The sequence below is a fragment of the Citrus clementina genome, unplaced genomic scaffold (assembly GCF_000493195.1).
Source record: "Citrus clementina cultivar Clemenules unplaced genomic scaffold, Citrus_clementina_v1.0 scaffold_5, whole genome shotgun sequence".
In the NCBI taxonomy this organism is placed as follows: domain Eukaryota; kingdom Viridiplantae; phylum Streptophyta; class Magnoliopsida; order Sapindales; family Rutaceae; genus Citrus; species Citrus x clementina.
Window position 1 is genome coordinate 17,058,591 of NW_006262201.1, and position 14,149 is coordinate 17,072,739.

Below are 14,149 nucleotides of genomic sequence, written 5' to 3' on the forward strand. Positions count from 1 at the left end.
CTTTCCTCCATATTCCTTGCAACAAAACACAAGAAAAATGAAGATTGAAGGATTTGAACCGATATTTGGCGAACCGAAAGCCGAGTGGGCCGACTCGCGTTCGGATTCGCTAGGCCGGTTCTTATTCCATGTCTCTGCTCCAGATTCTTCTCATCTCTTAATCCAGGTCACTGATTTCCGCTCCAACACTTGGGAGGCTAAACGCTCCGTTTTGCAGCTCGACGACATGGTAATTTTTTTTTTCTGTTTTTTATATATTGGGTCTGTTTTTTATTTTGTAGTGAGCGAAATTCATATGAATTGGTTTATTGAAGTAAAAAAAAATGTAAAAACAAGAATGAAAGATTCTAGTAGTGTGACTGGGTCTGCACTTATTATCTTCAAAAACCACAATTTTTTTTTGTCCCAACAAAGTGCTTAAGTGCTTTTGGAAAATGTAATCTAAGGTGATTCTGCAGAGCGGGGCTTTACTAAAATGTGCTTTTCATGCTCTTTGAGTAAGATGATATTGTAAATTTTCTATGTCTTTGCAAGAAATTTTATGCTGGGGTGTTGAGCTGCCAATTTTTGTGCTTGGTTTCTATATCGGTTAGGTTTAAAAAGGTTTAACTGATGAGCTAATCAGTGAATGTCGGGTAGTAAACAGTGTTATGGATCATTGAAAGTAGTTTTTTTTTTTCATTTTTCCTGATGTTTTTGATCAATATCCAGAGGGATGAGATTGGAATAGGAGGTTCGTGGTCGGAGTTCATTGACTATGTCGTTGCTTCCATTAAATCTGAAGATGTAAAGCTCATTCTGGAGGGACACTCGAACGCAGATGGTATTCTTAGTGAATCATTTTTTTTTTCAGTATTTAGTGCAAGGTACTTTACTTTGGGTAGTAATTTGGGCGGGGTGTTCTTGTAGCAGATTCATTGTCTATTTATAGCTTAGTCAGTTCTCATCATGGGAGTTCCTTTTAATTTTATTACTAATGTATGATGAGAATGGCTACTTTTTATTTTGCTTAAATACATATTAAGTGCGTTTGTGGATATATAGTAGGTGTATAAAAGGTGGATGCAAGGAAAAATGAACCTTGAAAATGTGGTGAAGAAATCTATTAAACATTGTGCTTATTGTTTACTGTGTTCCAGGAGCCGCCTATGCAAAGATAGTCGCTCAGAAATCAAAAGGAATGCCTCGAATATCCATTTCTCTCACAAGACTTACGGGTTCTGCTGCTACTGAGGCTATGGCAAAACTATCTCTGGAGCTCTTTACAGCTTTTAGAAGCATGCAAACTCTAATAGTACAAGGTATTATTTTCATTTCCTATGTGAATAATTCTTCTTTCTATGTCTGGCTTTTATTTTTGAATCCATAATGGTTTTCTCTGTTGACATCCTTTTAGTAGTTTTTTTTGTAGTTCTTATAGGCTGTAAAACTTTTGGTGATTTTTTAATGCCCCTGACAAATATCAGCAATTCTTAGAAGTGGTATCTTGATTAACAGTAAATACCCATTGCTGATGCTGCTGAATCAGGATCCTGATTGGGTTATCTCAATCCTGTCCATTACAATTATTTCTATTCCTTGATGGCTATTTTCAAGAATGCATGCTCTTGCGCCTGTTGGCTCAAGAATTTCTCTTGTGCCTGTTAGCTCAAGAATTTGGAAGTGACTCTATGCGTTGTGATAATAGATTTATATTTTAATGCTTGTTAAAAAGAGTGATAGAGCGTTAAATTATAAAAAGACTGTCAATAATAATTGTGTTATCAATTTACCTCATCTAAAGGAATTTGGTTTCATTCGTGGGGAGTAGAAGGAAAATATGCATTTAAGTTTAATTTTATTTATTAATGAGTTTGGGCATATGCATGCTGCTAGAAAATGTCCATTTTGTTATTGCAAATACTTGTGTGGCAACCAAGGGTAATTTCTGGTGAATGAATTTGAGATAGCTGTGATTAGCATTGTTTAGTCCTCCCTATAGATGGAAGCCTTTATGAGTAGCTCATTCAACCAAATGGAGATTCTTTTGAAGGAAATAGCCTCTCTGCAAGTGAAAATCCTACAATCACAAAGTTGTTCAGCAGAGGCACCATTACGGATTTTGTTTTAACTATGTCATAGTTGTTACTGTGATCATTTTTGCAGTAATTTTCTTTTTCTCTTTTTTTTTTCCTTGTTTGTTTAACAAGACGTGGTGATAACAATGTTGCAAATATGAATCTTCGAAGAAACCTGTTGATCTTAGATTAGTAAGGACCCAGACACTATCATGAATGTGAGCATGTTGAAAATATATGTGAGGAAGACCTTCCCTGTGTACACTTGGAAAACGTTTTTGAAGACTTCCAAATTTTTCAGTGCATGAGATTAAGAAAAGAAATTCTATTCATAAATTGGTTTTATTTTAACCTTGATATCTTTATTTTCCTTCTGGTCTTGAAGTACGAAAAATAGTTGAGTATCTTCTTTAAATTTTGTGAAGAGACAGAATCTTATAACTTTTTTGTAGTGTGCAATATAGGTTCCATGTGCTATTACTGTATGAATTCTTTTTGTTGAGGCTTATTTCATCCTCATTTTTCATCCAATTTACTGTGTTCAAAATGACATTTATGGAATGCATAATTCTAGACAGCCATCTCATGGTTGTCTTTCCGTCGTCGTAAACATGCTATCGTGGTTAAAGATACGATATTAGCAAGTGTTTTAGCTACTTTTTGGGGGGATAATCCCTTGTCATCTTGGGCTCATACTAAATACACCTATGACATCTGGGGGTGGGCAAATAGCTCGATCTGACTTGAAAAAATTTGGATTCGGATCAGGTTTGACCTAGTCCAATCAGATAATTTGAAGAAATAAAAGCATATGCAAACACAAATTTTCAATCCGATCCGAACTATAATTGGATCGGATTGGATCAAATTACAAGTTTGGACTGAATTTGGATTACTTTTTTTTTCCCCAACCTGATAAGTTCAAAATCCGGTCAGGCTGATCAGAATCTGAATTTGCCCACCCTTAGTGACCTTAATTCTTAAGGAATTTTGTTTTGCAATTATGTAACTCTTATGGTGTGTTTATTTCTTGGATTAGGAAATGGGAATATTTCCCATTTATAATTATTACTATTTATAATAATTATTATAGTAACGATTATTATAATAATAGTAATTAATATTATAATATTAATTATGATTATTATTACTATTATTACTGCTAATATTGTTATTACTATTGTCTTTATAATTATTAAATAATAAATAGAATAATTATAATAATACTATTACTATTTATAATTATTATTATAGTAATGATTATTATAATAATAATTGTCATTATTCCTATTATAATTATAACAGTAATGGAAATATTTATAATACAGTAATAGTAGTAGTAATAATAATAATTATTTTTATTATAATAATGGTAATAATATTTACTCTTGATTTTGCTTGTGAACAAATACATTATTGTATTACTCTATTCCGATTACAAGATAAAGTAAACACATCAATGGAAATATAGGTCATTCTGATTCTTATTCCTGCAACTCAAGTAACCACCTTAATATGATTCCACCATTCCTCATTCTTATTCTAACTTATTTCGATTCTTACCCATTCTGACTCCAAGAAGTAAACACACCATTGTTGTCCCCCCCCCCCCCCCCCCCTCTTTTCCTCTACACGTAAATATGTGTAGCCAGGACGAGCATAATATCCTTCTGTCAAAATTACCTTGTGATGAAATTAACTGTTGCTTCTTTCTTGATTTTGCTTTCAGAGCAAGAACGTTGTCTTCAGCTGGAAAAAGAGGCAGCAGCTGAGAAGGTATGCCTTTCCTGTTGTTTACAGTATATTTAAGAGGAAAGTTCTATTTTTATGGTTTATAATCCACTTGAAAATATTTGAGAGTGTATTTTATGAGAAGAAGGCACCTCTTTGCTTTCTTTCTTATTCTTCCAATGGGTCTTTTGTCTACAGATTGTTGCATTGATCTTTTGTATTTTTAGCTGCTTCTACATCACTGGCACATTTGCAATTAGCTGCCTGTACAGGGAAAAAAGAGACATTTTGTGAGTTCTTATTGGTAGCTGAATTAACTACTAAATCTATGGCCCCATTGAGATTTCTATACTTGACCAAGTCCAAGGAAAAAAAATAAAATTAAAGATTAGCCACGCAGGGATGGCAGGTCCTATTGACCTAAGAAACTTATTAAAAAGAAAAAATAGTCTGTTTCTAACGCTATAGTTTTGGACTATAAGATGTAAGAGACAATGATATTGCATATAATATGCCGACGGAACCTTGTTTAAGGGCATTGAAATGAGTGAAATCTCAATTCTCTGGCTTCCATTATTATTTTTACTATTTTTATTTCAGTTTGGAGCTCTTTGAAACTTTTGGGTAACTCTGAACAAAACATTTTTAGAAATAGACAAGATTGGGAGTGGCAGGCCTCTACCGGGACATAGTAGAGACCTAAGAAATATAAACAAATAACATATTCAATTTGAAACACCATTTATTGACCAGAAAATTTTACAAAGAATGAGTATGTGTATTATAAACATAAGAAACCTTGGTAGAAGATTTAGAAATTTGTAAAAAATTTCAACTCGGGATCTCTTCTACCTAAGAGCCAAGTTTAAATGAAAGCTGGAGCAGGTGCTGAAGATAATTAAAACTCTTCTCATAGCCATTTATAATTCCTGATTGAAACCCTTTTCTTCTGTCTGAAAAAGAGTAAGAAATGCAGGGTATTTTAATAGTAATATGATTTGATGTAGTTTTTTTTTTTTAATATAGATAACTTTTTATGTATATCTGGTCTCTATACACTTTTGTAATACTTCTATTTTATAAAATTGTTCAAGTTTCTCATCCAAGACTATATAATCTTTTATTGTTTCTTTGGTTAAGTTGCTGTGTCTGAGTTTGATTTGTCATTAACCTTTCTTTTTTCCTGAGTGTGATCATTCCATTTTAATTGACGTAGAAATACATTTGATTGGAGCATTAGTCATCAAGTTATCATGGATGATACACAGTATGACATCGTGATGAACAGGCGGGATTGCATTACCTGATTTGAGAGTTTTTATTTTTAAGGGTCCTATCTTGGGAGTCAGACTTACCATTCTAGCAAATGATCCTTCTTAAATGTGTTTTCTTGCCATAAGTAGTCCTCTGTGTTCAAAGCAGCTTTTTGCAATAAATAGTTTGCAATGAAAAAGGTCTTTTGTGGCCTTCAAAGTCAGACTTGGTTATTCAATTACTCGATATTTAGTCAAAGTTGACTTTTCGTGTGATCTCTTAGTATTTTGTGGAATCAATAAGATTTAACTTCAAGATTTTTGGTATTTGTCAGATCAATGAGAGTTTAGTTTATTACTTAATTAGTCCAAATCTATGAAATTCTGGTTTCCGTTCATCAATATAGTTGCAAAGTTGATCTTTATGCAGACTTTAGTTGCATTTGCTATTTTTATTGTGTTTTGGCACATCAGATTTATATGTAAACCAGTGGAGTTCAAACTTTATTACATTTACCACTTAAGATAATGAAGATAGAGTAAAGATATAATGGAATCTTGGTTTACATTTGTTTTAATTGCTGTATCAGCTTTTTCTGGCAAAATAATCATCTGTACCTTACTCTGAGATTTTTTTTTTTTTTTTTTGGGCACTGTTCTCAGGAAAGGAATGAAAATATTCAGAACCAACCGCTGTATTCAAAGAGGCAGAAGTTGCAAAAAATGAATTTCTCAGATAAAACTGATATTTCTGCTTCTATATTGAGTAATGGCTCACAAGATTCTCCAGGTGTGTGCGGCCTTCATTTCTGTATGAAGTGGAAGCTAGCTTGGTTTAATAGTAGTTGCCTTGGCATTTTTAGAATAGAAGTAAGCTGAGTATGGTTACTTAAGTCAATCAGAAAATATACTTTATTTATGTGTGTAAACAAGTATACTTAAAACTGGAAACTGACTGCTGGATGTGGTTTCATCATAACGGGATTTGGATCAAGCTGCAACTTGGAATTTTTTTTTTTTGGCATGCAAAAAGTAAATTCTGGCAATTAATAAAATAAATAGCTATGAGAATTCTTATTTTTATGCAATAGGTAATATACGGCAGCAAATAATTTTCTTTTTTGTCACTGGTTAGACAGTTTACGGTGATGGATAGGAACTGTGTAAAATGGAGGATTGGAGAAGAGCTTAGGCTTAGCTGTCTGTAGCAGTTAGTTATTAGGCGGTTTGTGGTTGTTAAATGAATAGTGAGAACATAATAAAACTTCTTTTTTTGTCACTGGTTAGACAGTTTACGGTGATGGATAGGAACTGTGTAAAATGGAGGATTGGAGAAGAGCTTAGGCTTAGCTGTCTGTAGCAGTTAGTTATTAGGCGGTTTGTGGTTGTTAAATGAATAGTGAGAACATAATAAAACTTCTTTTTTGTCACCGTTAGACAGTTTATGGCTATTAGGCAGTTTATGGTTGTCAAATGAAGTAGTAAGTTTCTTTTGCTCTATAAAATAGGGCCTATGCTTATTCTGATTCATATCATGAATTCTATCTGAGTTTCCATCATTTCTTCTTCTCTTCACTTTTTAGATTTAGATTAATGATAGTTGTACAAAAATACATCGTCTTTAGTGATCTTGTCTCAATTTCTCCGGTTTTGGTACATATATCATTACTCTTAAATTGTCCCTTTCTAAAATTTCCCATTTCTTTTGTGTTGTATTGTTCTATGCCAATTTGGCTTCCTCAATGGTTGGATTGCTAGGGTACTTTACTGTGTAGCTGATTGGCCCCTAGGAAGCCAATGGTTATTGCAAGTCTTCGTTGGCTGCTGCTTGCCTGGTTCAGGTTTTTTTTTTTTTTTTTTTTCAGGTGTGGTACTTTTGGGAAAATGATATATCAAGTCACAAGGATGAGGACAGTGGTGATTGTTTGTTTCATGGCCTGTAGTCTGATTACAATGAATGGCTATTAGTATTTAATGGCGTGGAGGTTGGGTTTGAAGTATTTTGGTGGTTTGATATAGTTGGGCAACACTTTTGAATGAATGATAGAATTTTATAAAGAAATTGGGGAAATTTTGTGGGAAGGCACAAAAAAGTGGGAAGCTTGGGAACAGACCATATAGAGAAGGAAGTATTCAATTAATTCATGATATGAATTACTATAGACGTTGAATCCCTATTTAACAAGTAAAATAAAAGTACTCTTGTAAGATTTTTTTTTAATAATGAAAGCCAAAATAGCCTAAAAAATGAGCCATATATTATCAGAATCATAACTGTCTATAAAATGTATTATAATAATAAACAAAAATATTTAAATAGAAGTAATATTACAATAAGTATTAATTATAAAAAGTTAATCATGACCCAACTAGGGGAGAAAATCTCAAAAAGGACCAAGTATTATGTCTACGTCTGACATTTATACATGGAGGTTGTCCTAAATCACATCATGCCTATATTGTTCTTGGCTAGGCTATTGCATGACATAATAGTGAAGGATAGTGTTAGATGATGAGCTTTCTGTCACTTCATTTGTATCTCATAGGTAGCTGCCATTCATACCATTTATCGTTATCTATAAGACATCATGGTAACTAGATTTATATGGCTCGTTTAGTCTGGGTGCTGTAGAAGTCTGAACTTTTTTGCCTGTTGCTTTCAAATGTTTTCATATTCCACATTCTTTTCTTTTCCCTTATTTAGACGTACAGAATTGTATTAACTTTTGAGAATCTAAGGTAGACTAAAGTTTATACACTGAAGTAATGCATTCTTTTGTGCATTTCCTAGCGGAACAGAGTACATAATATATCTGGCAATAGAATCAGTGTTGGATGGCAGGTTTTTGACACTAACCCACTTGAATCTTGATTCTGCTCCCGGTAGTATTCTACCAAGTATATTGCCCACAGACCTGAACTGCCATTACTAAATTTACATTCCATAAGTAGCAGCCAATTTTTGTTTATGGAATCTATATGCTTCTCCATGGGAGCTATTTATAAACTCTTTTATCTGTGTATATTTTTGCAGTTTTCATAGTTTTCTTTCTTTCATAGAACCTTTAGGCTATGTTTGGAAGGCCGGAATGGACCGAATTAGCTTTTAGGATTAGATTACACTATATTGGATTATATAAAACTTTCTTATGTTTGGTATAATGTCTGACCAATTTAGATAATTTTAATTTAATGAAGCCAAATTAACTATTTGAATAGTATATTATTTTTTAAATTATATTACTAGTAGTTGAATTTAATATTTAATATTTAATATTCAATATTATTGTTGTAAGAAATAAATTGAATAATTTTTTATGTTTAATATGACATACTAGTTAAAAGAAATTATTGAATTAAAATTTTGATATTTAATCTTAAATGAAATACAAGTTAAAAGTAATTTATTGAATAAAATTTTGATATAGAATAAAATATATATCCCTATCTAAACATGACTTGGATTGGATTAATTTTTTTATCTTTCAAATTGGTTTGATCCCACCTTTTATCCAACATCCGAACATAGTGTATTACATAACTAATAGTTTAGTTGCTTAAGATTTCCCATCTTTAGTTTCTCTATATTTCCAGTTTGTATTTTTGTGTATACAACAAACATTGAGCTATTGCTAACTGTCATGTAGTTTCTAATGTCATTAGATGTCGATTTATTTATTTATTTTTTTGATTTGCTTGCTTTATGGCAGACAAACAAGCTGCTCAAAGTCCAGTCGCTTCCAAAGTTGCTAATCGGGTCATACCAGCACACCGCAGGTTTTAACCATTTCCAGCAAACTTGCCATATCATGTTGTCTTCTTTATGTTAATGATCATCTGTTTTGCAGGGCAAAAGTAAGGGGTGCATTACTGCAAGATACAGAAGATGACAAAGACAACTAGAGGTAGATCACTGGCAGTTTGGTTTACTGGAATTTGGAAGAATATTTATAGTTTAATCTTGTGTTTCATTCATTTTACAAGAAGAAGCAATAGATAAGGAATAGGGGTCTTGCAAATATTAGGTTTTCCTTCTTATATTTGTCGTGTTTCTTGTAAAAGAACATGTAGTGTAGCTATTTTCTCGTTGAAAATTATGACTTACTGATTCTGTAGATACATTAGGCCTCTGGTCCTTGATAGTTTTGATTCTTGAAGAGCATTGGATACATAAGCCCGTGAGTGAAGTAGATGCAAATAACTTTGTATTTTATGGCCTTAATGTTTCTGCAAGGCCTTTATTATTTCAGTAATTGTTAAGAATATTAATTATCTAACATATCGAGCAGAATATAACTTCTAATAAAAATTGGGTTGATTAGGCTGTCATGGAAGCGATTATTGGTTGCATAATCTTATATTTATTAGCCTTTTAAGTGATGCAACTGTGTGGAGAAACATTACCTTCTACATAATGGGTTAAATGCTACAAAACATATTTGTTTTGAAATTAAAAAGTAAAATGTTGGAGGATTTTATCTTTACACATAAGTGGTTCCGATGCCTAATTGTTTACTTAGATAAAAATTCAATTACGCTACTAACCACATGAAAAAGGTTGTCCAAAGAGTGAGTGAAACTGATGCCAGCGCATATGCCCAGAACAATACAATAGAGCATTCACTCTCTCCAGCACCAAATAATTGTGTAAGTGTGCCTACAGATATAGGGAGATTGGGAATGAGTTTCAAAAACAGAAACATTGCAGAGAATTTTTATGATCTTGATTTTCCTCTCAAGAGATTTTGGTTGATACCTATGTTCATTGCAGGTGGGAGGGCATACTGCAGTAGAAGAACAAATTGATATAACGGATCTGAGTGGATGAATCCAGCATTTACTGCAGCTTTAACAATGACAATTCCTAGCAGGGGCATGAAGAGATGACGAATTGCTATGATTCCAGCTATAAGGGACAGCGGAACTGCTGATGACCCTTTTAAGCCTGAAGTACAACATCCAGTGTATTCCACAAAGTCAGAGATTAAACAAAACCAAAAAACAGATTGAACTATTACTGCAGTCAGACTTGTATTCAATCACCTCTAAGTAGATTTCCCCCCACTATTAGCGTCACAGTTGGGATTGTTGCATCCCTGCAAGTAATGTGAGAAAGCTAGCTCCATGATAATAATAATCTCAGGGATGAAAGTGACAAAATTTACCCCAGTAAAGAAGCAGAATCTTCGACAACGTGAAGAGGAGCAGCATCACCAATCATTAAATTGTGAATTCTGGGCACCATACCGATTGTTAATCCAACAATCTGTGCATGAAGAACATCGGTAATGTTACTTGTTATATCCTTAGAAGTAGGCATAGATTTATGAGATACAGAGCAGCTAGAAAGTATATACATACCGCTGCTGTGGTTGATGGTGCAAAAAGTGCTTTCAGATTGAGTTTTCTTGGAATTGTCTTTAAACATCTTATAGTCTTTTGTAAAACAGATATCTGCATGCCATAAGCTTGTAAGATAAAGAGATGATGAGAACATAAATTCATTTTCTCACAGCACCCAATTCTTGATAAACTAAGATCAGAACAACCTTATCAATTCCATCTGTCTTTTCGCAAAGAAGAGGAGCTTCTTGATTACTGTATGTCTTGCTGCTTATGAACTCTTCATTGTTGATCTTACTTGAGGAAACCCGAACAATGTTGTAGATATAAGTCCAGAAATAAACCACTCCTGTCTGAAGCATCAGAAAGCGAAATTTTTGCTTGACGTGATTATTTTATGCTGTTTAAGCATGAAATAGCAGAGAAAATAGCATGCTCGAATGTAAAGCTAGTTGAAAAGTTCCCGTACCGCCATAGAGAGGGAAACATAAGTCATTCCATACTTGTGGCAGATTTCTGGATCTCCAAATGGACTGTTTTTCTCTCTGCAGATTGCTGGTATGATTATTAGAGGCAGATTTCCCAAGTTTCCTGTTCAAAAAAGCCACAAGCATTATGATCATGAGTTCCCAAATTCTGCTTGTACATAACTAAAGAGGCCATAATACCTGCTGCACAGCAACCCAGTACAAGTCCTTTTAGATGCCGGGGAGCTCTTGTGACTTTTATCAGTATCCATGCTAGTACTGACCCAATTATAAATGTACAAAGGATATTAATTGGCATGAACCACCTGCATACACAATATAAAATAGGTACAAAAAAATTAATTATTAAAACGATTATGAAAATCATTGAAGAAATAGGTGAAACTCCTTGTTGTTTGTCGAAATAAATAAATTCTCTCTTCTTTCAGTAGAAACCATTGCGGTTGAAAAACAAAAAAAATTATGTAAACTTTCTCTTTTTTTTTATGTGTCTTATTATTTTACCCCTGTATGTGGTAAAGGCCACCAGGGATCATTAAAATTTTCTATGGCTGAAATATTAAAAGACGCAAAAAATTGAATGTTAACAAAATTTTTTAAACGGCATAAAATTTTGTTAGGTTTCAAAACATGAGGGGAGAAATAATTATTAATTTCAACACGTGGGTTACGAATGTGAACATATTGAAAGATAACTCACATCAAAACAATGCTTTCCAAGGTAATTGTTTTGGCCAGGTTGCTGCCAACTATTGCTGGACTGAACACAAAAAACACCACCTAAATCATTGAGAAAAGGTTGAATTAACGTTAGCAGTCCACTAAAATACTACAAAGTTAATGGCCAAGATAAGTGCAAACAATTAAGAGCTAGCTTACACTATTCAATTGCTTCCTCGCATTCTCTCCCATTACACCAACTCTGTCCAAAGCAAGAAAAGAGCCGAGTGTTGTCAACAGTAGCGTTTTCAAAACTGGCATTGAAGCAACGAAAAACAAATCCGAAATCTGCATTGTGTGTCAAAGCTTCCAATATTAAAAATATGGACATGAAAGAAATAAATGTTCATGAGAAGCCAGCCAGCCACATGCATATATATATTGTGCATATACATATAGACTGGCCTCAGAGGAAAATTATTTTTGTCTGTTTATTGACTTTGAATTCTGAAAGTACAAAAGGCACTGCCGCTCTCCTTCTTGTTACCTTCCTGGTCTAGAACCTGTTCCTTTATGTTTCTTGTCATCTACTGCGCTTTTTTTCTTTTAAATTTCAAAATTTGTTAGTGCATATGTTCCTCAGGAACAGTCCCTGGCTTAGATTAGGCTTGGCAAAATCCGGGTCCGGTCCGGGTTTTGGTGTTGCCCGGGACCGGACCGGATGAGAGAAATGCAAACCCGGACCCGGGTTAAAACCCGGTTTTTCCGGGTGAGGTCCGGGCTTGAGCCCGGCACCTTCCGGGTCCGGGTTTTGATCCGGGCTTTTTAAACCCGCATGTGATAAATTTAATTTTTTTTCAATTTTTTTCTTCAATTTTTTTTTAATTTCTCTAACAATACAAATTTTAAAAAAGAAAATAATCAAATAAACTCATTCAATTTCAAATTTTAAAAAAGAAAATAGTCAAATACAAATATATAACACATTAACAATACAAATTTTGCACAAATGATAAATAAAAATTATTTCAATCTACTTTTTAATACCTAAATTTATCCAATTTCTAACTTAAACTCATTCAATCTATATATAAAATAAATAAATTAAATTCAACAACACAATAATAACACAATAAATTTAAATAACATCCAATATATCATAAATTCATAATTATATATTTATATATAATATATTTATTTTTTTAAAATTTATTAAAAAACCGGGTCCGGTCCGGGTTCCCGATTTTTTGTGTTAAACCCGGACCCGGGACCGAAAATGTCCGGGTTTGAGAATTTCAAACCCGAATTTAATTTTTATATGCATGCGGTCCGGGTTTTGCCCGGACCGAATTAGCCGAGTCCGGGCCGGGTCCGGTCCGAACGGGCTTTTTTGACACCCCTAGCTTAGATCAAGTTAGAATTAAATATCACCCCTTCGAACAATGGAGCTTACTAACTTACAGATTCTGTAAGTTACAGCTCACTCACAAACTTAGTTGTAGGTCCCATACGGATCCGCAGTCAAGCACTATTCACAAAATCTGTAAGGTAGCCCTCTCCTTGAAAAATTATAAAGAAAACATAGCTTTTGTAGCTTTAACTTTTGCTTTTTGTGATGTGACGAGTCACTCTTAATTATGGACGTCTGTACTTTACTCACCCCTTTGCATCATGTAGAGTCGCTTTATACCACCTCACCACCTCACAACAGTTTAGAACGGGGAGTCTGCACCAAATGATCATCCTATGAATTAAGAGATTTGAAAATATAACTAGCATGAAATCACGCAGCCAAACACCTAACTATTGTAAGTTCGTTGTTGATCACACAAAATACCTCCTATTATTATCATAATAGTTATAGTATTAATTAGAAACTACATTCGTTATTAGTTAACGTCAAGATTATCAATCTATTTATTCAATGATTAAAAACCAAAACGTGAAAAATGCTATGGAAAGGTTTCCTATAACTCGTTTTGTCACAGTGAAAATAGTGTTTTTTTTATCAATTATAATTAATTACTTCAATTCCGTTATCCTTGTTGCTTGACTTGCTTCAGTTTTTTTTTTTTTTTCTAACTTAGGGAATTTATTTTGAACGTCAAGCTTTGTGTAACATTTTCCAGGTTTTCTAGTTTCATAAACCTTAATTTTGATTTGTAAACTTTTCGATCTATTAAGCCCCACGTTTTGCATTTAATTTCCTCCAAAATCTTATTTATACATTTATAATAGGGACTCAGTTATCTTGCAACAGTTGCAACGTACCACCAATTTTTATCTTTTCTTGATTTCAATCATTTACCATTGGATTTAGTGGAAAGGTAGTTTCAATGGTAGAGATTTGTCCATTTGAATAATAACATTACACTCCCTGATATTTATTAAAAACATAAACAAGTTATAGAGTTAAAATTTTTTGTAGCACATAAGTCCAGATTGTTTCCAATTTATATTGTTTAATTAGTAGTGAGTATTAAAAAATAAATTATATTTTAAAAGGTCACTAACTGAAGCACATAAATTTATAAATAAAATGTACATAATAAAAAAAATAAGGGATTAAATAAAATTTAACGACACATAAAACAAAAATTGGTGGCACCTTGCAACT

The 14,149-nt window shown here is 33.2% G+C and overlaps 2 protein-coding genes across 3 annotated transcripts; one reads left to right on the forward strand and one right to left on the reverse strand.

Annotated features, from left to right (window-relative positions):
* LOC18041053 lies at positions 1-9,898 on the forward strand. Of its 2 annotated transcripts, XM_006432102.2 has the most exons (8): positions 1-229; positions 712-823; positions 1,140-1,301; positions 3,787-3,833; positions 5,705-5,831; positions 8,752-8,818; positions 8,890-8,946; positions 9,813-9,898. In XM_006432102.2, exons 1-7 carry the CDS (start codon positions 38-40, stop codon positions 8,942-8,944), a joined length of 762 nt encoding a protein of 253 aa, XP_006432165.1. In that variant the 5' UTR covers positions 1-37; the 3' UTR covers positions 8,945-8,946; positions 9,813-9,898. The 2 variants fall into 2 exon arrangements, with proteins under 2 accessions (XP_006432165.1, XP_006432164.1); XM_006432101.2 differs by lacking the exon at positions 9,813-9,898 and having other exon boundaries at positions 8,890-9,313.
* Positions 9,402-11,909, reverse strand: LOC18041054 (protein PIN-LIKES 3). The gene is made up of 10 exons (XM_024184237.1): positions 11,752-11,909; positions 11,573-11,652; positions 11,053-11,177; positions 10,854-10,975; positions 10,641-10,737; positions 10,403-10,590; positions 10,207-10,307; positions 10,085-10,137; positions 9,798-9,986; positions 9,402-9,698 (listed from the first exon to the last, which is right to left on the reverse strand). The coding sequence occupies exons 1-10, from the start codon at positions 11,884-11,886 to the stop codon at positions 9,574-9,576; spliced, it is 1,215 nt and encodes a 404-aa protein (XP_024040005.1). The 5' UTR covers positions 11,887-11,909; the 3' UTR covers positions 9,402-9,573.
* Between the last annotated feature and the right edge of the window lie 2,240 nt (positions 11,910-14,149).